The sequence below is a fragment of the Larimichthys crocea genome, chromosome VIII (genome assembly GCF_000972845.2).
Source record: "Larimichthys crocea isolate SSNF chromosome VIII, L_crocea_2.0, whole genome shotgun sequence".
NCBI classification, from domain to species: Eukaryota; Metazoa; Chordata; class Actinopteri; family Sciaenidae; genus Larimichthys; species Larimichthys crocea.
Window position 1 is genome coordinate 4,213,362 of NC_040018.1, and position 22,660 is coordinate 4,236,021.

At 39.1% G+C, this 22,660-nt stretch overlaps 2 protein-coding genes across 5 annotated transcripts; one reads left to right on the forward strand and one right to left on the reverse strand.

Annotated features, from left to right (window-relative positions):
• Window positions 1-1,423: 1,423 nt before the first annotated feature.
• Window positions 1,424-14,433, forward strand: LOC104922800 (cilia- and flagella-associated protein 70). Of its 2 annotated transcripts, none has more exons than XM_019273375.2 (27): window positions 1,424-1,561; window positions 2,893-3,079; window positions 3,630-3,740; window positions 3,886-3,959; window positions 4,435-4,503; window positions 5,855-6,037; window positions 6,272-6,457; window positions 6,758-6,852; window positions 7,339-7,429; window positions 7,542-7,679; window positions 7,954-8,103; window positions 8,392-8,469; window positions 8,593-8,684; window positions 8,938-8,998; window positions 9,100-9,282; window positions 9,393-9,524; window positions 9,600-9,728; window positions 9,976-10,109; window positions 10,280-10,395; window positions 10,901-11,110; window positions 11,507-11,649; window positions 11,907-12,059; window positions 12,525-12,686; window positions 12,920-13,009; window positions 13,327-13,428; window positions 13,685-13,732; window positions 13,863-14,433. In XM_019273375.2, exons 1-27 carry the CDS (start codon window positions 1,505-1,507, stop codon window positions 13,971-13,973), a joined length of 3,285 nt encoding a protein of 1,094 aa, XP_019128920.1. In that variant the 5' UTR covers window positions 1,424-1,504; the 3' UTR covers window positions 13,974-14,433. The 2 variants fall into 2 exon arrangements, with proteins under 2 accessions (XP_019128920.1, XP_027136825.1); XM_027281024.1 differs by having other exon boundaries at window positions 8,389-8,469; window positions 13,863-14,431.
• Window positions 14,434-14,606: 173 nt separating this feature from the next.
• Window positions 14,607-21,642, reverse strand: LOC104922799 (transmembrane protein 138). Of its 3 annotated transcripts, none has more exons than XM_027281026.1 (5): window positions 21,610-21,642; window positions 17,270-17,853; window positions 16,888-17,059; window positions 16,474-16,549; window positions 14,607-14,748 (listed from the first exon to the last, which is right to left on the reverse strand). In XM_027281026.1, the coding sequence occupies exons 3-5, from the start codon at window positions 17,011-17,013 to the stop codon at window positions 14,636-14,638; spliced, it is 315 nt and encodes a 104-aa protein (XP_027136827.1). In that variant the 5' UTR covers window positions 17,014-17,059; window positions 17,270-17,853; window positions 21,610-21,642; the 3' UTR covers window positions 14,607-14,635. The 3 variants fall into 3 exon arrangements, with proteins under 3 accessions (XP_027136827.1, XP_027136826.1, XP_027136828.1); XM_027281025.1 differs by lacking the exon at window positions 21,610-21,642 and adding an exon at window positions 19,413-19,497; XM_027281027.1 differs by lacking the exon at window positions 21,610-21,642 and adding an exon at window positions 18,645-18,719.
• Between the last annotated feature and the right edge of the window lie 1,018 nt (window positions 21,643-22,660).

A 22,660-nucleotide genomic window follows, 5' to 3' on the forward strand; every position in this document is an offset into this window, starting at 1 on the left:
ATACTTTTACTAAAGGAGACTTTGAAACAGTTTTCCTGTCTGTACAATGAACAGTAGAATTGACCATAAATTAAACATAAAGCCAAAGGTAAATGCCTACGTCGCAATCTTAAAAGAAAATTAGTGACACATTTTCGTACTGCATTAAAAGTTATGAGAGGCCATCCTGCTCAGAAGCTATTAACATTACTTCATGAACTGACTATAGCTTGGCTATAAATAATCGGAAAGGATGTTTCCGAATGTGCAGTTTTTTTCTAATAAAGGAAATTATGTTCGCCACTATAGCCTCGGGTGGTGAATAAATGTCTTAATCACCTCATGAAGGTTTGACTGAAACATCTGGCTTTGCTTGAGGTTGTAGCAGAGTACAATTCTGGCTGTGTGTACTGTATGTATACTTGACTTTATTGTTTAGAGTTTTTCTTTTTAAGTTTATATATTTTACCTTTCTCTCTATTTATTTGCTCTCATTTCTGTCCTTGTGCTGCTGCACCGCCTAAATTTCTCCTCTGGGTATCAATAAAGGCACATCTTATTAATGGATACACCAGCAGTAGGCAACACAGTGTGCTGAGGTTTGTCAAAATTGAAATACAGACTTTTTCCACCCGAGCCCCTGCCCACTTCAAACCAGTGAGACTCCACACAGACTTAAATATCCCAGTTGAAATAAACAACAATGCACTGACTTTGGAAGAAAATGGTTTTATGTGCATGGTCAGACAACATCACTCATATTAAGAAGCTGACTGAGAGAACGGGTTACACAATAGCTAGTGTTTCCTTTGAAAGCAGTGACCCCTGCTGCCCCAGTCACACTATGACAGAGAACAGGAGAAACAGTGCTGTGCATTTAGTGAATATAGACTAAAATGAGTAGGACAGACCTCTGATTCTTTACTCTGATCCAATGTTTAAAAGCTAAAATCACTTAAAGCAAAGAATAGTTTAGAAACTTCCACCGTGAATAAGTGTTATTGCTATTTTGATATTTTATTATGTATAGTTTGTTCTTTATATTTTTATTATTATGTTTATCTGTTGTTTGTCTATTGTCACTGTGTGTAATGCTGCTTCTGCACTGTAATTTATAAAAAAAATAAAATAAAGTCTATCTATCAATCTATCTATCTATCTATCTATCTATCTATCTATCTATCTATCTATCTATCTATCTATCTATCTATCTATCTATCTATCTAAAACCATAAAATTATGTATAACGTTATTTAGTTTGTTGTTCTTTCGTCTTGCTCCTGTGAGTAAAGCACTCTTGTATTGTTTTTATTTATTTTTTATGTTATCCTGGAAAGCCTTTTGTTAATTGTTTTACAGATATCACTGCTCTCTCAGTCTCACAGTTGATATTTCAGATTTCACTTGAACTCACCGCCGTGTGTAGCAACGGCGTTGCCGGGCAACCGCGTTGCCAAGGAGAGCGCAAACCGCGGCTAACGGCTAACGGCTAACGTCAGTTATCGTTTGTCTTATAACTTATGAAATGGAGACACCTGGAAACACTGCTGTAGAAATAACCGTCGTCTGTGGAAATAACCTGGTGAGCTCATTCAATGTTAGTTAGAGTCAGAAAAAAATGTATACACGGTAACGAGCCAGCTAGTCTAGTTAATTAATTTAAATGACGTACAAACCGACGGCTAAAGCAGCATAACAACGTAACACACAACTGTTACCAAACTAACTTTACTGTTTGGGAAAAGAAACATTCAAGATAACAACTGCTGTGTTAAGCTTACCAATCCTGTTTCAGGTACCTTCAACTACTAGAGGTTCAGTTTTAATCACTAATTCTCACAAGACTGTGTCACTGTTTTACAGTAAAAGATATAATGCAACATTTACTTCTCAGTATAACAGAAAGTACTCAAAGTGGACAATCCAGAGACAAAGCAAGGACCAGCATAAATTCACAGGAACAGAAAATAAATATAGAATAAATAAAATACAAAACACAAAAACAAAATAACTGAGAAGTGTGACTTCATTATACTTGATATACTTTACTATCTATCTATCTATCTATCTATCTATCTATCTATCTATCTATATTAAACAAATGATGGTCATAAAGGTGTTTTGTACACAATCCAACTTAACAGGTACTTTTGAAATTAATGTTCTCTTATAATTGGATTTAAGTTGATTAGGAATTATAATATTTATTAATGAACCAGGTTTACAACGTGTTAAGATGACAACTGACATGATTTTTGTCTGTGTTATGTTTGACTGTGCAGTTCCCGAAAAGTTAGTATGTTTCACTCAGTTATTGTTTTACTCCCTCCGTATTCAGAATCAGAAATGCTTTAATAATCTCAGGGGGAAATTATTTTCTTTTTAGGTTTATTAATTTTAGTTTAGTAAATTAGTTTTTTAAGTCTATTAATTGTATTATTAGATTCACCATGAGGGAAAAGTTCTCTAAAACACAGCTTAAAACACTCACACTCACACTCACAGTACAGAGACAGTACAGTCTCACTGGAAAACTGGATGCAAATACTGTTTGGTGCACGAAAATGTAGGTGTAAATATGCAGTATATATAGCACATATATATATATATTTTCATGCAGCAAGGTCAGGTGTCACTTCACATTTCCATTACTTTTATTTTTCACAGGCATCAAACAAGATAACTGTTCAAAGAGTCACACCCACCGTGAGGGTTTGGCTGAGACTCGCGATATGCTTTTGACATAATGTCAAATATTATATCACTTGAACTGGATTGGTTTTATCTTGGTTTTGTTGGTTTTGATTGGTATCAGGATCAGCGATCTGCGTTTGTAGAGTAGCTGAGGCTGGGAAGGTGTGCAGATGACACTATGCCACCTAAAGTTACATATTCTCTTTCTTCTCTTTTCAGCTTGGAAAAAAGTCAGAAAGCTTCCAGAGTTTTCTGCAAGTTGAATTGGATGGAGCTCTGCTGGGAGAATCAGACAAGAAGCAGTCCGACCCTGTGGAGCAGCATGTTGACTACGACTTTACCTGCAGTTTACAATACCCCAATGACGCTCAGACTCTCAGTGACATAGCTCATAAACCGATCATATGTAAGCTGAGTTTGAAAATGTTCTGAAATCTGGCACTTTTAGTTTCACTGTCTCTTCTTTCTACTTGTGCCAATGCTTGTTGTCGCTCTGACTCCATGCAAATTGTCAGGCAGCCATCCTTAAACAATGGAAGAATATTTCCATTATTATAAGATGTGTGGGCTGTAGCAGGGGAGTATTACAAATGGAGACATTTAGATTTTGACTATATAATTTCTAATGCTGATATCTTACAAACTGTTTCATTATGCATATTCCTGTGACTTTTTCCAGCTTGTAAGTTTCAAATTTGGACCACTGTAATTTGTACTAAGCTGAGAGTAAAGTTTAGTTAGTAGTTACTTAATATTTATAATTTATAATAATAATATAATATTTATACCATCTACCGATCTACCATTGCTGGATGGTATAAATATTAATGTAGTTTTGAGCACACAACAAATTCACTGCAGCTTAAACAAAAATAAATGATCACTGATTGTTGTAATAACACTAGTGATAACTTGGAGTGTCTGTACAGCACACTTAATGCTGTTGTTGTCCTCAGTGACGGTGATAGAGGTCCTGTCTGAGGAGAAAAAAGCTGAGACGAAGAAAGCTGAGGTGAAGACATCAGTGCTGGGCCAAGCTGTGCTCGACTTACTGCCGCTGCTACAAGGTACCTGTACCTGCGTTTTTATGGTGTAATAAAACAAAGCAGTTTATCTCCAGAAATGTCAGTTGCTTTATGTGGAGGTCAGAACGGCAGACTTCCCTTACAGGGCAGGGAGCAGTGCTCAAATGATTTTCTCTTCTGTCTTCAGGTCAGTGCAGCTTTTCATCCACAGTCCCGCTGAACCCAGTGACCAGCTCCTCAACCAAAGAGTTCCAGGACAAGGTTGGTTGGTGAAATGGGGGTTGTATGAAGTAGTGTATGACCGTTAATGTCTTAAAAGTAATATCATTCAGTTATTGTTAGAGACAGGGTTAGATCTACTTTATCTCTTAATAAAGTTACCTGAATATGAGCCCATCAGAAAATCTTTGTCCCTTGGCTTCCTAACAGGTTGTGCCAGACGTCACAAATTTAACAATAGCTTTTTTTTTCCTGCTGGAAAGGACTTTAAAAACATTTTTCTGAGAGATGAAATCTAGTGTAGTTTCAAGTTGGGAAATATGACAATATTGAGAGTGAGAAAATAGAGATTTGTCAAGCTGTAGACATTTTGCTTCCTGTGGTATAACATTTTATCCACATCTCCCACTCCTGTTATAGTTCATCCAGAGAGCTGGTGGATGAGACCTTGAATAGATAAATAGATGCTAGTTGTTTCTTCCAGATGCCTCTTTCAGTCAATGTTTTACAATCACAGGGCAGCCGGAATGTGGAGACAGCGGTTAGGGCCAGACAGAAGTCAGTGATCAGCATTTTAAGGAGTAAGGTAATTTCATCTGAACTCACCAAAGCTGGAACAGTTAGAGTTTAAGAGAATATTAAACGTGCACCATGTCACCAAGAGACGACTTTCACTATCGGATGGAAAAGCTTTTCCCATGTCACAGTCCCTAATCATAGTAGGCTTCAGTACAGCTATATCAACCATATCTAAAATTTACATATAAGGGACCAATTGTAGTCACTCTGTTTCAATATTCGGATTGCTATGTGGTTATGTAAATAATATTTACATACTTAAACTTTTGTTCTGTCTGAGGTGAGAGAAAATCAGTACACTACACACTAAAACTCGCTGTGCACAGTATGGTTGCAATGTTTTTATATTTATTGGCTAGTAGTTGGAGGGTGATAAACCAGCACAAGTGACTAATAAGAGTCAGAGTGGTACTTCACTCACATGATTCAACAACACGATGAAAACGTGCATGTTTTACTCGCTGTTTCAGTTGCATCTTACTGTCTCACCTGTGCTTGAAGTTTTACTTATGTTAATTATCCTGTTATCTCAAGATAACAAAGCTCATTTTCTCAAGATAAATGAGATAATTCATCAAGTCTTTTGTCACTGAAGTGCAGTTGCCTGTGAAGTTGCAACTGATCGTCTTCTCCTTATATGACGAGGACTACAGTGTCTGAAGCACACTGGACAACAGGGTAATGTTAAACTAAACAAAATTAAACAAAACTGTCATCACAAACATTCACAATTATCACTCAAAATCAACAGGGGGGAGGGTTCCACTTCAGTGACTAAAGATTTGATCGATTATCTTGTTATCTCAAGGAAACACCCTTTTGTTTTCTGGAGATAACAAGATGTATTATATCATTATCGCAAGAGATTAAGCTTTGTTATCTCAAGACAACGAAATGATGAGAATCATTAATTTAATTTCTTTGCGCAATAAAATGGAACTTGATAAATAGGCCACTTCAGAAACAAAGTGTATTAAATAAAGTTATTTTTAAGATAGATTAAAATTGCTCATAGTGTTGAAGTAGTCATCAGATTTTCCTGAAGGCGTCTGGGTCTCAACAAGGCTCAGTGAATTGATTCTTATATGTCACTGCCAGATGTTGTAGTGTGTCAAATCTGCATTCCAACTTTTTATGTTGCTAATAAAAAAAATGTTACTAGAGGTCAGTATCTTTAATTGTGGCCAGTTTTTTAGGCCAAAACGTACTTGATGTAGGAATTGGAAAAGCACTTAAAATCTCTGGAAGGAAACATCTGGTACATTTTACCAGCTTTTAACATGATGATGGCATTTGCAGTCAATGTGAGTGAACAGAAAAATAAAATGTGAATGTGCTCCATGATTTGACCCCTTTAGCAGCCGACCCTGGATGTGTGTGTCAGTGTGTCGGATCCAGTGCTGTCTGAGGCTGAACTCTCAGCCTCCAACCTGCTGAAGGTAACTGTGGAGACAGCCTACTCCATCCCTGAGGTATGGATGCATTCTGCCCCTGGCTCCTCTACATACACTGCTGCCCTGAAGGTCCCACTTACTGCAGAGGTAAATGTTACATGCTTCTCATGTAGTTTACGTACTTTATACTATTTAACTAAACAAAACAAAGACAGTCATATAACATTTTGTTTTACTTTTTAAGGCAAGTGTAGCCCTCCAAAAAAGTAATATAGGGACATTAGGCCTTTGAAGATTGTCATGCTGCACAATGATACAAGCAGTGTTAAATCTGAATCTTTGAAGCGTGAAAGATTTTAACACTGTTTCTCTGACTCCCAGAAAGATCAGGTGCTGGTGTTCTGTGAAGGGCAGCTGAAGGCTGGAGGGCAGAGGGAGGAAAATGGCCGACAGAGAAAGAGGCCACATCGGGCCACGCTGGTCCCGGGGAACCATTTCTTCCTGCCTGATACCTTTTTCCACGCGGAGCCCATCGAACAGGAGGACGGAGAGCTGACTGGCTTAGAGGTAACTGCAGATGTGGCCTGCACCTGCTGGAAATTTTGTTAGCAATGGTGCGTTGATAGATTTTGCAGTATGCCACATGACTGTCACTCAAGCCATGAAAGTGAGGGATGTCATATAAAGGCATTTATAGACTTTGTGGAGACGGCACTAATGTGAAACACAGGCTTAGCTAGTGACTAATGGTGAGAGAAGTTAAAGTGCCTTAAAAAACATTACAAGTAGGAAAAGCAAATTGACCTGAGACCATATCAAAAATTAACTAAGCATGAAGGCAGCCTGAAGGTCTAAATGTTCCTACAGGACCTGGAGTTTCGCAATGAGGCAGAAACCATGAAGAACAGGGTGAGCTGGGATACAGAGATGCGCTGCTTCCTTGAAGCAGGAGGAACTACAAGGTCAGTTACACGCACAACTCATCCCTGCTATCTGACCATCATGTGACCTGTCAGCCATGACTTTAAAGAGATTATTCTACAAAGGGAAGTCATCAGTTTCTAGGACTTGACCTTTAAATAAAATAACCACATTTCAGGCTTATAGCAGAGAGTACTTGAACTTCCAAATGGAAAGGAAATCAGGAAGTCATGGAAGAGTTGTTTGATCTTTTTACTCCTTTAACCTCAGGGCATTGCAATGAACCTGTGATCCTGTGAACGCTGAAGTTAACATGTTTAATGCTTAGAATAAAATCAAACCTTTGTGAATACAACAACAGCAACAAATCATTTCTTGGGCAATAAAATGAAAAGGACAAGAAGAACATCAAAATGCATGTAAGAGAATTGTTGCATTTGGTTTGGAAACAACAGTAGAAGAAAATACAGAAAGACACATACGCTTAGAGAAAACCATGTGTGCATGAATGTTGACTCTAATTTCAGGCTGCGGCAGAAGATCACTGAGAGCAGACTCTGGCCGGTGGAGATAATGAGGTCGGTGGCTCCACTGACAAAGGCAGCAGAAACCAAGATGGTGAGACGGCTTTGTAAGCCGAGACGGCGAGGTTCAGAAAACGCCATGTTTGAAGCAAAGATCAGTGACAGACCAGCAAGTTCACCCAGTGTGTGCGTGTGTGTGTATGTAGTTGGCTGAGGAGATCCCAGATATCCCCTTTCATGGTGTGGTGTTTGTGGACATGGGGAGGCTGCTGTATCCTGGAGTCAGTCGCATCCGGGGAGCATACAGTGTTCAACCCTTCTCTGAGGATGAGTTGCTGAAAAAGGTCACACAAATACACACATATATGCTTTTTTTATTTATAGCTCTTGATCTAGGTCTGGATCAAACATTATATAGTGTCTACCAGAAACACCTTTTCTTCACCATACTCAAGCAATCAATATCAGTTTCATCTCTGTGAATCCAGTATATACTAACTCTATACTGAAGCACACTGCACAGGCCTGCTGTGTCATGTGCAATAAATACTACTATGTGTCCCTGTGTACTCTTAACCCTCTATTAAAGTGACTTTGTCATTGATCTTGTACTTAAAGGCCAAGCAGAGTGTCAGTGTGTTAAAGGAGCATGCCAAGGCTGCAGCCATCCTGGCCAAAGCCCGTGCTGCCTCAGCTGCAGGCTCTCACAGGGGTAAAGCAGGCAAGGACGGAGGCAACAAGGGCCAAACCAAAGAGGCAGCCAAAAAGGTCAGCGAAGTCCTGATGGAAGAGATTCATTTTTATGTGATAGTTGAATTAACAGAACTTCCAGAAGAGATACACTATAAAACATGTCCTTAAAAGTTTTGAAAAGCTCTTCACGTGAGCGTAACCCAGCACTTTATTTTACCTCTCAAACAAATGATTTCATCAGGAATTCAGCCGTAAAAATCACACCATTTTTTTGTTTTGTTTCACCAAATGGTAACTTTGGAAGTTTCAGCTTGTGTTTGTGAAGGTTGGGCTCTAATGTCACCTGTTTTCTTTGTGCAGCAGCCTGGCAGTCATAGCAGGATTAGTGTAACTGGCAGCCCGACCGAAACTGAGCCGCTGCATGTCAATCTGGAGGGAAATGTAAGCTTCCGTTAAACAGTAACACAACTCTGTAATTACAGTTTTCACAGATGCAGCGAGAATATCAGCCTAAACTCTTGTAAAGCGTTCAGCATGTTAACATCTCATTCCTGTTAATGACAGATGTATCTGGAGGCTAGAACTTATATTATCATTGAGATATCCTTGGAGAAACCTCTAGTGCCCAAAACATCTCCAGAAGAGCTGGCCAGAAGGTAAAGTGTTATATGAATCCTCTACTGTAAGTGTGTTGTGGTCGCTGAGTTTGACTAGGTTTGCTCAATTGTGACTCAGAGCTATCAGAAAATGTTCCCTTCTGGAGTCAAGCGGTTATTAAAAAGGTACAAGTTGTAATAGTGACAGATTTACATCCACTTGCACTCCGTGGTATTAAATGTAGTCGTTGTCGCTTTGGTTTCTGACACGAATGAGTGAGACTGTACTAAAATGTGTCTCTGTTTCCTGCAGGGTGAGGGAGTTGATCCCACCCAGACCTCCACTTCCAGCGGGTCCTAGCCGAGCAGAAAGAGTAAAATACAGACACATTTATATATGCAATCAGAAATATATACAGACCAGTGGAGAGTTGCTTAGTTGCTGAAGTCTCTTCATTGGTATGTACTCTTGCAGGCAGTGCTGGACTTCCACAGGCAAGTAGGCAATGTGGTGACCCATGTTTCGGAGCAGTATAAGGAGTTATTTGGAACCAGATGCAAGCCGTCGAAAGACTTCAGCCTTGAGCAAATGAAGGTTCAGCTGATGGGAACGCTCAATGTCACGCCGAGATACTTCGCCTTCAAGGAACAGATGAAGGTCAGAACAAGTGAACGCGCCCCTGGTGGATAAATAAAACTGGCAGGAACCTCGAAACTAGTTCATCAGATTTAACTTAAAAGGTGTGTGTGTGTGTTTCTGGTGTGTAGCATGCTGTGGTGAGGATTGTACGTGACACCATGCAGCGCACAGAGCCGTTCACTGACCCTCAGGAGCTAAAGGTTTTCGTCAGCAAGCTCTATGTCTACCTGGTGGACGAGATGCACAAAGCTCTCAACAAGGTAACACACGCACACACAAACATATATATATATAGTGCATATTAATGTTCATTTTTATCCTCTCCTCCTCAACAGATTTATTCAGATGACGTCGATGATGACTCTCTGGATGAGATCCAGTTGAGTTCTTCTCAGCTCAGACATTTTGCCAGAGAGGCTCAGCTTACGGGGGATTATCAGCAGGCTGTTCAGTACTACCAAGAGGTACAATAACACGCTCGCCTTTCCTAATACCTCTGCTCTTCACCCAAAAAAACCCAATAAAAGACCTTTATAAAAAACTTTTTGTCATAACTATACAGCAGCCAATTACAGACTTCCATTTATTCCCTCTTTTCAGACCTAAGAATAAAAATCTATTGAAGCATATCATTGTTATATCATAGATGACGACTCTGGCTGGTAAAATAACTATAGTGGCCACTGCATGTTGTATATTTTTTCCCTGCAGCTGGTGGTGAGGCACCCCAATGAGCCCTCCCACAAGTTTGAGTGGGGAAGCCTCTACATGCTGACCGGAGACTACATGAAGGCTAAAGAGTGTTTCCACGACGCCGTGTCCGTCCAGCAGGCACACCAACCCAGGTTAGAAATGTTATACTAAAAACATAAGATATATAAAGAATATTAACCTGCACTAGAGATACAGTGATCCAGTTCAGTAACATAGCAACAAAATTAACACTCAAACTCTATTTCTTGTGTGTGAACTGGTAAGTTAAGACCTGTGTGTTCGTCTCCTCTTGTTTCTCCAGCCTGATGATGTGCGGGGTCTTGGCAGCGATGTTTGAGCATTACGAGGAGGCCAAGACCTTCCTGGAGCGAGCCACTGGCGTAGATCCGCCCAGTGTGGTTGCCTGGACGCTGCTGGGTGAGATGAAAGTCTGTATTCCGGTTCACTGCTATTTAACCTGTGAACCAGCTGCCAACACAAAAACACACAGCCAGTGGTATGATGAAGGCTCCTGTGGGGCTACACAAGGCATGACGTGGTCTATGCGTTTTCTAATAGATGAGTTCTATGATCCATTTTTTCTTCTATTCTTATATTAAAGGCAGCAACGTGTCCCTGAGTTTAACTTCTTTTGGTAGGTGGTAAATCTGTCTTTAAAAGCTGATAGCTTTAAATTCATTAGTCTGGTGAGTTTTAGTCTTTAAATTAATGTCTCAGAGGACTTTTTAAAGCTAAAAGTGGGAAATTGAAAGAAATCTGACAATGAAAATACACATCAATCAACATTTAGAAACTTTGGTTGAACAACATTTTTATCAGCCCTCACAAATTCTGAACCTGAATGGCCTTGAGCAGTAGTGCAGCAGAGATGCATGCTGGAAAATGTGTAGTCTCATTTCATGTTTCTGGTTCTGCTGCCCAGGTTTGCTTCATGAGAGTCAGAATGAGTCCATCCTGGCTGAGAGGGCTTTTCTAGAGGCCGGAAGGGAGCTGAGGGCAAAGGAAGCAAAGAAGCAAATACAGGTGGAGGAGGAGAAGAAAGATGGGGAGGAGAACAGTGAGAAGGAAAAAGACCAGGAGGAGGAAGAGGAGATGACCACGCCTGTATGTCAGGCTGCCACTGTTAAGCAAGGTGAGAAGGCAGTGTGAGTAAAAGTATCCAGAGAAGAAGAGTGTACCATCTCTTCTTGTAATGATGTGTTCATTTCTTCCTGTCACATGAGGGCCAACCAGGCAGCAGGAATAAATGCCGTTGTTGGAGAGATAAGCAGAAATGCTAGAGGTGAAATCTGTGCCAGTGGTGTTTTAGTCCCAGTTCTCCTTTGTTCTAATGGATCTGCAACACTAATTAATATAAATCCAGAGTCGATCAGGACTGAAAACTAAAATATAGAAAAAATGTTCACCAACCTGTACACGGTTTAGATGAACTATGTCATAAACGTATTGCCTGAAGGCCTGTAGCAGTAAATTTGGTTTCCTGGAGCATTCCGAGCTACCTGACAATGTTACCGTCACTTTCTCCTAGACCCAGAGGGTGTAGACCAGGACACAGAGGCACAAGATGAATCTCCAGCACAGAATGTCAGTTCCAGATCAGCAACTCCGAAACTCTCCTCCAATATTTACACAGAGACGGTTCAGTTCCTGCTGCAGAACGCCGCCCTGCAGGTAAAAATGCACTGCAATGTAAAGTGCTGTCGTAGTAACCCTCAGTTTAGTGGGGGCAAAAGTGATTTATGGAAATAATTGATCCAACATCTGGAAAATGACAGTTGGCTATGGAAAAGATATATTCTGAAAATCTATTAGCAGAAAGTCAAAACACATTGTGACCAAAATAAAGATGAATCTGTTTGGTGAGTGAATGGTTTGTTTCTTATCCATGTTGTGGATGTCAAAGCTTGTCCCTGTTTTCCTGTTGTCAGATGGCAGAGCATGCTCTGTCTCAGGAGCTGCTGTGGTCAAACGGTGGTCGCAGTGTCTCCTATTTGCTTCACCTGGCCCAGTTGCAGATTCTCAGAGCTGACTATTGCAGTGCTGAAGCCAGCCTCAAGGAGGCACTGTTTCACAGCAACCAGGTACTCAGACACTGACTACTGGCTGCAACAATGGGTAAAGCCTGGGTGGAAAATGTGACATGCACGATGCAGCGCTCCTGCACTGCTCTGTTAGTCCACAGTCTGTAATTTATCACGTTTACACTGCAGCAAACTTCTAAATAATGAACTTCTTTTTGCATGCAGCATAACCTGATGACATGACTTTAAATATATTACGTATTTACTCAAATTATGATGTAAATTAGCACTGGTATAATGGTTAATATTTCTCATTAGTAGAGTATGGATAGTGTTTGCCTACATGATACTTTTATTTACTTCACATATGTATAATGTATTATAAATATAATACTTATATACACACACACACACACACACACATATATATATATATGCTGTATATTATTCTAACTTCACTGAGGATGCAGAACTAACATCTCTTCTGAACCCTGACTGGAGAAGTGTTGTCCACCCTGTGAACAGGATGCGGGTGCGTGGGCTCTGAATGGTCACTGTCACTACCTGCTTGGGGCGTTCAGTGATGCCCGGGAGAGCTACGAGTGGAGCCTGAGATTCATACAGCAGCCGTCAGATACTCAACTCGTCCTGCTCCGTCTGGGATCTATCTGCCTCCAGCAGGGGAAGGTCAGATATTGAGACAAGCTTCAGTTCTGTCTTATCAGACAGTTTACTCATGTGTGGGTATCTGCTGATGAGTCAGGGGATTCTACCTGGTGCATTTCCAGGAAATTTTACCAGTCATTCTTAAAATATAGGTGGGGCTCCCACGCACCACCTAGTCATAGTAAGTCTTTCTAAAACTGCTATTTTACAGTGTGTGTAACTAAATCTCTCATTATTGTGTTTTTAACTTTCAGTTTGAGCGAGCCAAAGTTGTCTACCTGCAGGCTTGTGAGCAGTCTCCCTCCTGCCTCACCTGGCTGGGCCTGGGCACTGCCTGTTACCGGGTAAAACTCCGCCTCCACCTTCAGAACAATCATGAAAACAATGGCAACCTTAAAATATATCTAAATCCAGTTTAATTCTGGTTTTGAAAGGCTCCAAAGCTGTAGACACGTTGTTTCTTGTGACTTTATGGTGTTAGAGGAGGTTAATGTTTGGGGGTATTACCTCACCTAAACTGATGGGTTCACTGATTTCACAGTAACTGAGGTTACTCTTGGATGTACTGAATAGTTAGCCAACAAGCTGCATGTAAACAGCACAGCTGTGAAGTCATTGAATGCCATATATGGGTGTGTTTTGTGTGTATCTGTCTTTGTAGCTGGAGGAGCTGTGTCTAGCTGAGGAAGCTTTGACTGAAGCCAACCATTTGAACAACCAGAATGCAGAGGTGTGGGCTTACCTGTCTCTGGTCTGCCTCAGGGTGAGTGATGACGATGCTCTGAAAACAAACACGCCGCTCTGCCTCTTTTTTACGTCTATTTTAGGGATATGACACAATGGGCTGATGTGACCCTGACTACTTTAGAGACTCGACCACTTTATTTGAGCAGGAATGTCAAGTTTTTAACCCTCAGGTCCAGCGAAGGGCACACCTTTGTGATCCTTCAGGAATGTAGCCTCTGAACACTTTTCCACTGTCTGCAGCTGTAACCATGTTATGAACCTTTTGTTTTCAGTCTGGCAGACAAGAGGAAGCAGAGCAGTTTTATAAATATGCAACAAGGGTGAGTTACTTTGGTGTTTTGTTACGATATATTCATTTGACTAGAAATGTCTCTGTCATCCAAGAGCTCTATGAAAGTCTCAGTTTTCATTTCACATAAAGAAAACTTTTTCTCTTTCCTTGTATTACAGTACAACCTGCAGAAGGAGTCACTCCTCAAAGAGTTCAGCGAGCTGAAAAATCAGCAGCGCTTCAGTCATCTAGAATCTTGCTTTGGAACGACCCCCGAGGCCGGGGTTTAAATCATATGAGTACATTTCACACACAAACATACTTTATTTTTTTTAAGCATTTATTAACATTTTGTGAAAACAAACACAGCCAGCTCAGATACACACGAAGGGTCAGATCATACCGACAGCTGGGATCATAAAAAAGTGAATGTAGCTATTTAAGACAAACTCAACAGCAACACAAATAGTCTCAAATGTATATAAAATAACTGCAATATAATCTTTTTAAAAAATGTACAGCATTAACAAAAGAAAAGAAAAAGAAAGGACATGTGGTGACTGTTATCAACAGAATATTAAAAAAGAAATGTAACAGTAACTTGTTGTTCTAAAACTCAGATTTTGGCACAATCATCCCTGAGCTGGAAGGAAATGTTATGTGGAATATATTATACTTTATATTTTATCGGGCTTTAATTCCTGTCAGATACATTGATAATTAACATGTTGCACTGAATGCATTTTTTATTTTAAATTTGGAAATTAGTGTTCCCAAAATGTAATTGTAATGTAAATATAATTTTCTGTACCAATAAAATACATACATACATACTTCCCATTGCATGGATTTTCCAATGCAGGCTTTATTGTCACATATTTTCTTTCCATACAGGCATTTTTTCCTATTGTGCCATTTTTATTCTAGTCCTGGCCTCTGCGGCATCATGTAGTCACTGTCTGACCCGAGCAAAGACTTCTCGCAGCCACGGCGAATCCTCATAGAGGCGAGGGTCACCCAGGTACTCTGAGGTCCTCTTGTACAAGTAGTAGTACAGCACAGAAGCTGTGAAAAGGAAAATATGAAATCATATTTTAAGATCCAAAAGGAAAAAAAACCTACAGAAAATACACTTATTTCCACTTTTTTCAATTTCAAGGCACTCTGAGTCAGACGGTCCCCGTCCCATAGCACAAAAATGACTAAGGGGGTTTAAAAAGTTGATAAACACTGATTAATAAGGGGTTACTTTATTACAGATGCTAAAATATTTGCCTTCAGAGCTATTTTCTCTCTTGAACTCTCCCATTTGTATTAAAAGAAACCGACCCATACCATTACTAGTCCAGTTTTCAACAAATGCTTCAAATAAGCAGTATGCAGCACGCCAAATGAAAAACAGCTAATGGAAAATATTTGCTTCTTTAAATCATGCAACTACTGTATTAGCTTTTAATATTATGAAATTCAACTTGCAAAAACTTGTTTGAGTTTGATAATCCATCATCACCAAGCCATACAGTTCCACACTCTTTTGAAAGCATTAACACGATAATACCTTATTATTTAAAAGATAAACGCATAAAAACATGTGATTAGTGTAAATTACATTACATACATTAATGGCCCCTTTTTGTTTGTATAATTTATCAGCCATTTCTGAATGAGTGGCTCCTGTTGGTATGAGTCTGCACAATGATTAAGGTTAGTTGAGAGATAAGAGAGATTGTGCAGTAGCTTTTCAGAGAAATGGAAATCCCCACTAGCATTTATAAATACATACAGTATGAGATCAGCCCAGCAGAGTTTATTCATGTCTTAATGTTGGTTCATAATGAAAGAGACTTTGTGAAGTGGTGATGCAACACTGAATCACACCGAGTAACCGTCTGGGTGGGTCTTAAGTAGCAGACAAAACAGAAAGATAAATAAAAAATGGCTACACTCCATCCTCATACTTAATAAGGGATCACCTGCAGAGAACAACAACGAGATAATAAATCCTTTTATCCACTTATGAGCTTATACGTGTATGAAAGTCACACCCACATGGCAATGTGAGATCACTGCCTGGAGCCTGTTGGTGGAGAGGAGGGACTAACACACTCACAGTAACCTTTCTGTCGGCGACCTTCGTCAGCTCATAAAAACCAGAGTGATAATCACACTGGAAGGCCGTGTCGTTCTGAATCATTTACAGAATTAGAGATGTGCAGCTCCATGCACACATTTGTGTGATTTATTCTGGTGACATTGTGACACCATAAGAAGTGAAAAAATGGGGGGTTTATTTTGTCCTTCATATAAGAATTATGTTTCGACATTGTACTAAAAATCAGCTTTCATTCTCATTTGCATTTCTGCATTTGGAGAAAACTTGTCTTCTTATTATATTTAACTAAGAGAAAACACAAAAGCTCTGCTGTATTCTGACTCTAACTGAACATTTCTGCAATCTTAAATATAATTTACAGTATATCAATAGTTACGGTAGCTTATTTACCTATTCACTTGGTGGTGGGTGAAGCTTCAATATTTTCTCTTGACCGTATCGTTTCATTACGTCTCGCACAGTTTTGTCTAATCTACTTTTGTGACGTTATGCCAATTTAAGTCGTTTGCTATTCTTTTCTCATCAACAAATGGTTTTATACCATAAAACCTATCTGACGTGACTGTGGACTTTTCTTTGGATTCAAACGAGTCACAGTGAAGAGCCAGCTTAGCCTCTTAGCAGCCTTTTTAATTGATAGTGGTCACTACAGAGTGTATTAACACACATCATCTTACCTGTTCTTTGGAAAACAAACAACACCTGAAGGCCGTCTGTCCAAACATATCTGTTGGTATTGAGCCATCGCAGATTCTGGAAAGAATATACATACATATTAATTATATTAATATAATTAATATATTAAAGGGTTAGATTAAGATTTTTAAAAAAGGATCCAAAACATGACGTATTCCAATTTACTTTAGACTGATGGACAAGATTTCCTTTCCCAGTTAATGTTATTCTATCTGACAGATTTTAACCTAATTTTATGGAATTTGTAGGATTTTACCCCCTTCATGCATTTTCATAAATCTGGCCTAAATCTATTGGAAGAGAAATGCAGTGTGCGTCTTTAGTTCATCTCATAATAAACAAAATAACATTCATCAGGACTTATCTCTGCATATTTGTGCACATACAGCACTTACCATGAGCCAGGAATGGAGTATGATACTGAAGGTCAGATAGAGAGCAGAGAGCATTAACAGAGCTCTAAACCGCTCCAGTAATATGGCGACCAAGCCGACCTGGAACACGAAGGTGTTAAACAGCATCAACAGAACGATGATCAGGTTGAACAGGATGGCAATGTCCTGGATACTGTTGGAGAAAAGCAACCAGGAAAAGAGAAGACACAAAGGGATGGGAAGAAAAGGATTACTGTCTTTGTACAGTGCTTTTCATTTCATTCCAGTATCCCTTATGACTCAGTATAGACAACTAAAGCGCACTATTTTTAGTTCAGGATTGTTTTCCCCTCAAGTCAAAGATAATTCTTGGCAGCTGAAACAATGAAGAACTCTTACTAACATGAAAAGTACCAGCTGGACAGCCGGTTCAGCCCTCAGCAGCTCGCTGAAGGAGTTGACAAACAGGTCGAAAGAGAGTAGGCTGAGCTGAATCAGTAACACCAGAGAGTAGTTGCTGGTTTGGAGCGTCTCCGGCCCGAAGGCTTGGCGCCCGGGCGGATTGTGGTTCCACTGTGGATCCAAGGTTGCACTGCACTCGCACACACACTACATAGAAACATCAATCCGCACACAGTCCTGACTGCTCTGAGGTCTTAGTGTGGCGTTCAGATGGCTCCACTCCAAGTGTGATGGATACAACATTAGAGCTCCGTTTTCTGTTGTTGAAATAGGTCCTGTTTACTTGAGAAAAACTGAACTCCTTTCCAAATGGGAACCAGAGTCCGGTTTTGGGATGAACTGCCTGGATGTCACAGATGTCAACATGTCCCAACAGTTGATTTTTACAGGTCCAACATGAACAGTTGCAGTCGCAAGGGACAGTCTATGTTGTCTTCAAAACCTCTAGCATTGTAAAGATGTTGATGATTGCAAAGGTTTTTGTGAACCTTTTTTAGCAAAACTGATGAAACATCAGCACCAGCTCTGTGGAAGGAGAAAGGAGAGATTAGTCAATTACATGCACTTAAAGCAGAGACTTGATTTAATAAGCTAAAACCACATATTGTTATGTTTCTACCAAACGTAACCAGACTCATTATACAGTCAGTCTAACTGTCAAACTGTTAAATCCATTTAACTCTAATGTTGATACTTCTCTAAGAGGCTAAACCTTCAACTTTTTTGACTTCAAAAAGCTTCAAATATTTGTTCACCTGCAAAAAGATTAAGAGAAAATGGATGCCCAAATAAACCTTCAACTGGTGAATCAGACTTTTGAAAGGAAGCGACCCAATGCTTCCAGTGGCAACTCATACAACAGTGACAGAAGTATGAGTAACGGTTTTGTGGAGTTAAACATGGACTGGCATGTTGATGACTACACAGGAAATGTTATACCTGCCAAATGATTGGGCATGGCCTGCTTGATCATTTTAAGGTCAGTAGTGTCTAGTAGTTCAGATTGTTTGGGGTCTAGTATGTTCTCATTTTAAGATGTCCATTGGAGATTTCTGCCTTTCCCTTGCTGTGATTAGTTTTGAGTCCTGTGGTTGTCTTTTCTTTTTGGATGGAGAGCACCAAAAATAATATTCACCTCCATTGTACTGGCATGGATCTTGGCCTCTAGGATATCCCAAAAGCTGGACGAGTGAATCCAAAACTATCAGCTAGATGCCACAAGAGGCAAGTGAGTGTTTTTCTATAAATTAAGTCCTAACACTAAATTACACCACACTACCTCTCATCAAGTCATTTTCACTTCAATTATAGTTTACCGTATAAGTAGAAAAGCAGCTTCTCCGATGGCACAAACAAATCTTGAGGTATTCCTTCAGGCTACTTCTCACCCACTCCATCAAAACAAACTATTTCTTCACTCGCTTGTTGTAGATTGAGAAAACAGGTCCTCCTTTCACTACTGTTACACCACTTTAGTTAAGTACTGTAAATCTTTGTGCCTTGGTTCCTCTGGCCTATTGTGAGCAAACAGGCTCCCTCGCATTGACACTAGGTGGATCCTCTTATGACCCCACGTATTAATAGCTTGGCCCGGCCATGGCAGGTGTGAGGGAGATTAGGACTACTTCCAAACAGTGCAGCGTCGACCAGAAGACTACTTATTCTTGAAAACTGTCCCAGTGAGATACTGGGTTAGCCGCCCTACTGGCTCCTTGGCAAAAACTACTACCACTGAATAATACACTAGACTCTTAAAGGAGAAACATTTTGTTCAAGGTTTTTCAATGTTGTTGATACATATCATCAATTTCCATCCTAAACTGTAATAAAAAATATACTGGTTTGTCACATATTTAATTTTACTTTAACAACAATGTAGCAGTGTCATTTAAAAAAGTCTTTGTTGTCATTTATGCGCTCCACCTTGCAGTTCTTAGTCCTGCACCATTTAATCTCCTTAGGAAACTCCCTAACAGCTTGCTGCTTCACACATGATATATCCTTTGTTTTACTATCTCACAAATATTAATTACTGCCGTCAAGCTGCTGCCAAGAGAAACAAAACAAAACAAAAGTGTGTGTACCTTTAAATGAAGGTTGATTTCAGAGGTTGTAGTAGCATCAGTCCTAATGATGAATGCGACCTCGACAACACAGTGTGCGGTGCAGATTGACAGCTTGTGTCTGTCTCCGTAACAGGGTTAATCCCCAACACTCCTCTAATAGACAGACACAAGATTTTTGTCATGGCATGCTCTGGTTTGTTTGTTTACATACACCCTATAGATACTGTATGTTGCTATAGATATGTTGTAAATTGGTAGAATTTGCAACCTATAATGCTCAATGGATTTAAAATGTAGTTCGGAAGGTGGATTTTGCTTTTGGGACCCTGTTCAAATTAGCCAAAACATTTATTTTGAACTCAATTCGTTACTAATGCATGTGCTACTCATTTTTATTCATTTAAGTTATCTTGTACTTCTCACATGATGCCTTGTAATAGCGTCTACTCCTGTAACTGAAGTGATATAAAGTTCTATTAGCTGTCATGTACCCACCTTTGGATTATAAATAGTTGCTGTCTGAGCTTTTTCAGTCCCATTTCCATTCAAGATTACGGCAATGCTTCTAGGAAGGATACTTGGAGTTGATCCAGAAGATAAACATGTGTCATCTAGTGGTGAATATGCTTTATTACACACGCACACTATGCTGCATCTTTTACCTATGCAGGAAATTGCATCTAACTTTTTTACAGTGTGTTTAGTTAAATCCTGACTTACAAAGATGTATTAACAACATTTGATTAAATGCAATGTTGTTTGAAGATAGGAAGGATGTAATCAACTGAAACGGTCTCTCTTAATGGCCCATGGGTCTTAAATGACTGTCAATTAGGCTACATAATACGGGTCACCAGTTCAATGGAGCCATGCTTTACATCTTACGTAATTCTAACATCCTTACATAATGAATTTAAAACACACATGTTGCACATTATTTTCCACTGTACTGTTATTAAAGTTTGAGTTAACTGAAATAAGCTGATTTTCCTGCAGTAGCTCAAATAAACAAAATATACCTCAACAAAATCTTTACAGGATGAAGCAGAGAAATGTTTTGCAGTTTATATTTTAAATAATCTGTCTGTCTGATAAAATCAGACTAATCTGACAGAATTACCACTTGTATGGCTTACCATTTTGTGGCTTTTATGGCTTAATTTATTAATATTTACTTACTACTTTAGTCATTTTTAAAATCTGTTTGAATTGCTTTAATAAAATTAGATTATTTGACAGCAAATCAGAGGTCTGAAACCATACAGGCAGTGAAAAAAGTACTCAAATAATGTACTTAAATTAAAGTAATGATACTACTCTATAGAAATACACAATGTAGTGGCAAACAAACAAACAAAAAAGCCACTTAAGGGAACTTGAAGACATAGTAGTGCAAAAAATTAGGTCTTTCATTAAGTATGCAAACACCTACAAAAGCCAGGTGTACTGAATAAATGTATGACAAAAAAAAACACACACATATGGTTAAAAACAGTGTGGTTACCCCCGTTCTCAACCCCTGCAGCTGTTCACCTGTGACTCCCCTGTGTGGCCTGTGTGTTACCTTCTTATGTGATCAGGTGCGCCGGTGACATAGCCAAATCTACATTCACCCAACTTACCACACACGGACACACGCTAGTTCTGCACTCAAAATACAAGAACAAAATTATAATTTAGTATTCATTAATATGTATTTTAATCTTACAGGTGGACTTATAGGAGTTCATTTTAACTACTTTATATACTTCTGTTCCAGTAGTTTAATCTCCCTGTATAACACAGCTTCACATTTAATAAGACTGTCACATGTTTTGGTTGTAAAATCTTAACATGAAAAGTCTCTTTTGACAATAGCTGGCAGGATTTTGGTAGTTTTTTTCTTGTAATTGGTTTATGTTCTAACTCTGCTCTCATTTCAGACCCAGGCACTCCCTCAAGCTGGTCTTGAATGATCTAATCTGCGCATCCTCATTACTCACCTGTTTATCATTCCTCTCATTACTGTCTTGTATATAGACATACCGGTCCATGGCCATTAGAGCTCTGCCAGATTGTCTATGTGCCATGAGCCTTAGCTTTTGAGTGCCCAGATATCTCTTTGCCTGTTTTTGATCCTGTTTTTTGACCAAGCTTTGACTGTTTGGATTCTGCCACAGCCTGGCTCTTTGTACTTTGTTTGCCTGCCTGGAGATGTTACCGGTAAAGACTTTACCTGAGTTGTTGTCTCCAGAGCTGTGCATTTGCCTTCTGTCCTTTGAACTTTTGAACTGCGACAAGAGCTGTCAGATGAATGCAGTGGAGAAGAATAAAGTAGCATGAAAGGGAAACAGTCAAGTAAAATTGTGCTCAAATAGACTTAGTTATAGTCTACCATATATATATATATAACTTCTAATTTCATACCTCATTAGATTGTTTGTCTTAAGGAGACACTTTCATGGTTCAAACTTGTTGATCTGAACTTGATCTGATTCATGAAAGCCCAAAAGGCAGTATTTGATTATTCAGTAAGAAAATCTGCCTCAAGAAATGTTAAGTTGATGTTAAATAAGTAAATAATAAGTCATTTTTGTACAGCACTTTTCAAAACCAAAGCTACAGTAATGAATCGTGGCAGTTCAGTGAAAGTCACACCACAAAAGCTACAGCTAATATATTACTGCCTAAAAAAATCATAGTGATTCTGCTGTTTTCTATACCCCTTAGCATCGGTTCTGCATTAATGTCTCAAAGTACAGTTATGCCCAGTCATCTATAATATAAATATTAAAGCGGAAACCTCAACTGTTCTCCTTTTATTATTATGTAACAGCCATTATAAGCTCATTGTTGAGTCTCCTGTTTCACTACACTTCTTCAGGAAAAATTTACCTCCTTAACCAAAATGAACAAACTTTTTTAGCAGTAATAAAAGAGGGATAGTTTATATCTCAGTCGTTTGAAAATGTTAATTAGGCTTTTCACATTATTAAATCCTCTTGATCAGATTATTACAGTGGTAAAGAAGTATTCAGATCTTTTACATATAAAAGTAGCAAAACCACGAATGGTTGAAAATGGTGACGGGCGTATATATGATGGAGCTGTTAATTCATAACAGAAGAACTCAGGAGGAGAGATGTCAGGAGAAATGGACAATGTTTGCATGTTGGCAACAAAATGTTGCGTTTGTATACTAATGGAAAATCTATTTTAAAAAGTGTTAAAAGCACTAAAAATACTCAAAATTCAAAAGATTTAGTGTCAAAATATACTTAAAAGTA

Coding starts and splice junctions, on each gene's coding strand:
- LOC104922799 (XM_027281026.1), bottom strand. CDS start 17,013: ATGCTGTTTAACACCTTCGTGTTCCAGGTCGGCTTGGTCGCCATATTA. Junction 16,550..16,887: donor TACTCCATTCCTGGCTCATG/GTAAGTGCTGTA, acceptor TATTCTTTCCAG/AATCTGCGATGGCTCAATAC. Junction 14,749..16,473: donor GTTTGTTTTCCAAAGAACAG/GTAAGATGATGT, acceptor TCCTTTTCACAG/CTTCTGTGCTGTACTACTAC.
- LOC104922800 (XM_027281024.1), top strand. CDS start 1,505: ATGGAGACACCTGGAAACACTGCTGTAGAAATAACCGTCGTCTGTGGA. Junction 9,525..9,599: donor TGCACAAAGCTCTCAACAAG/GTAACACACGCA, acceptor CCTCCTCAACAG/ATTTATTCAGATGACGTCGA. Junction 11,111..11,506: donor GGCTGCCACTGTTAAGCAAG/GTGAGAAGGCAG, acceptor ACTTTCTCCTAG/ACCCAGAGGGTGTAGACCAG.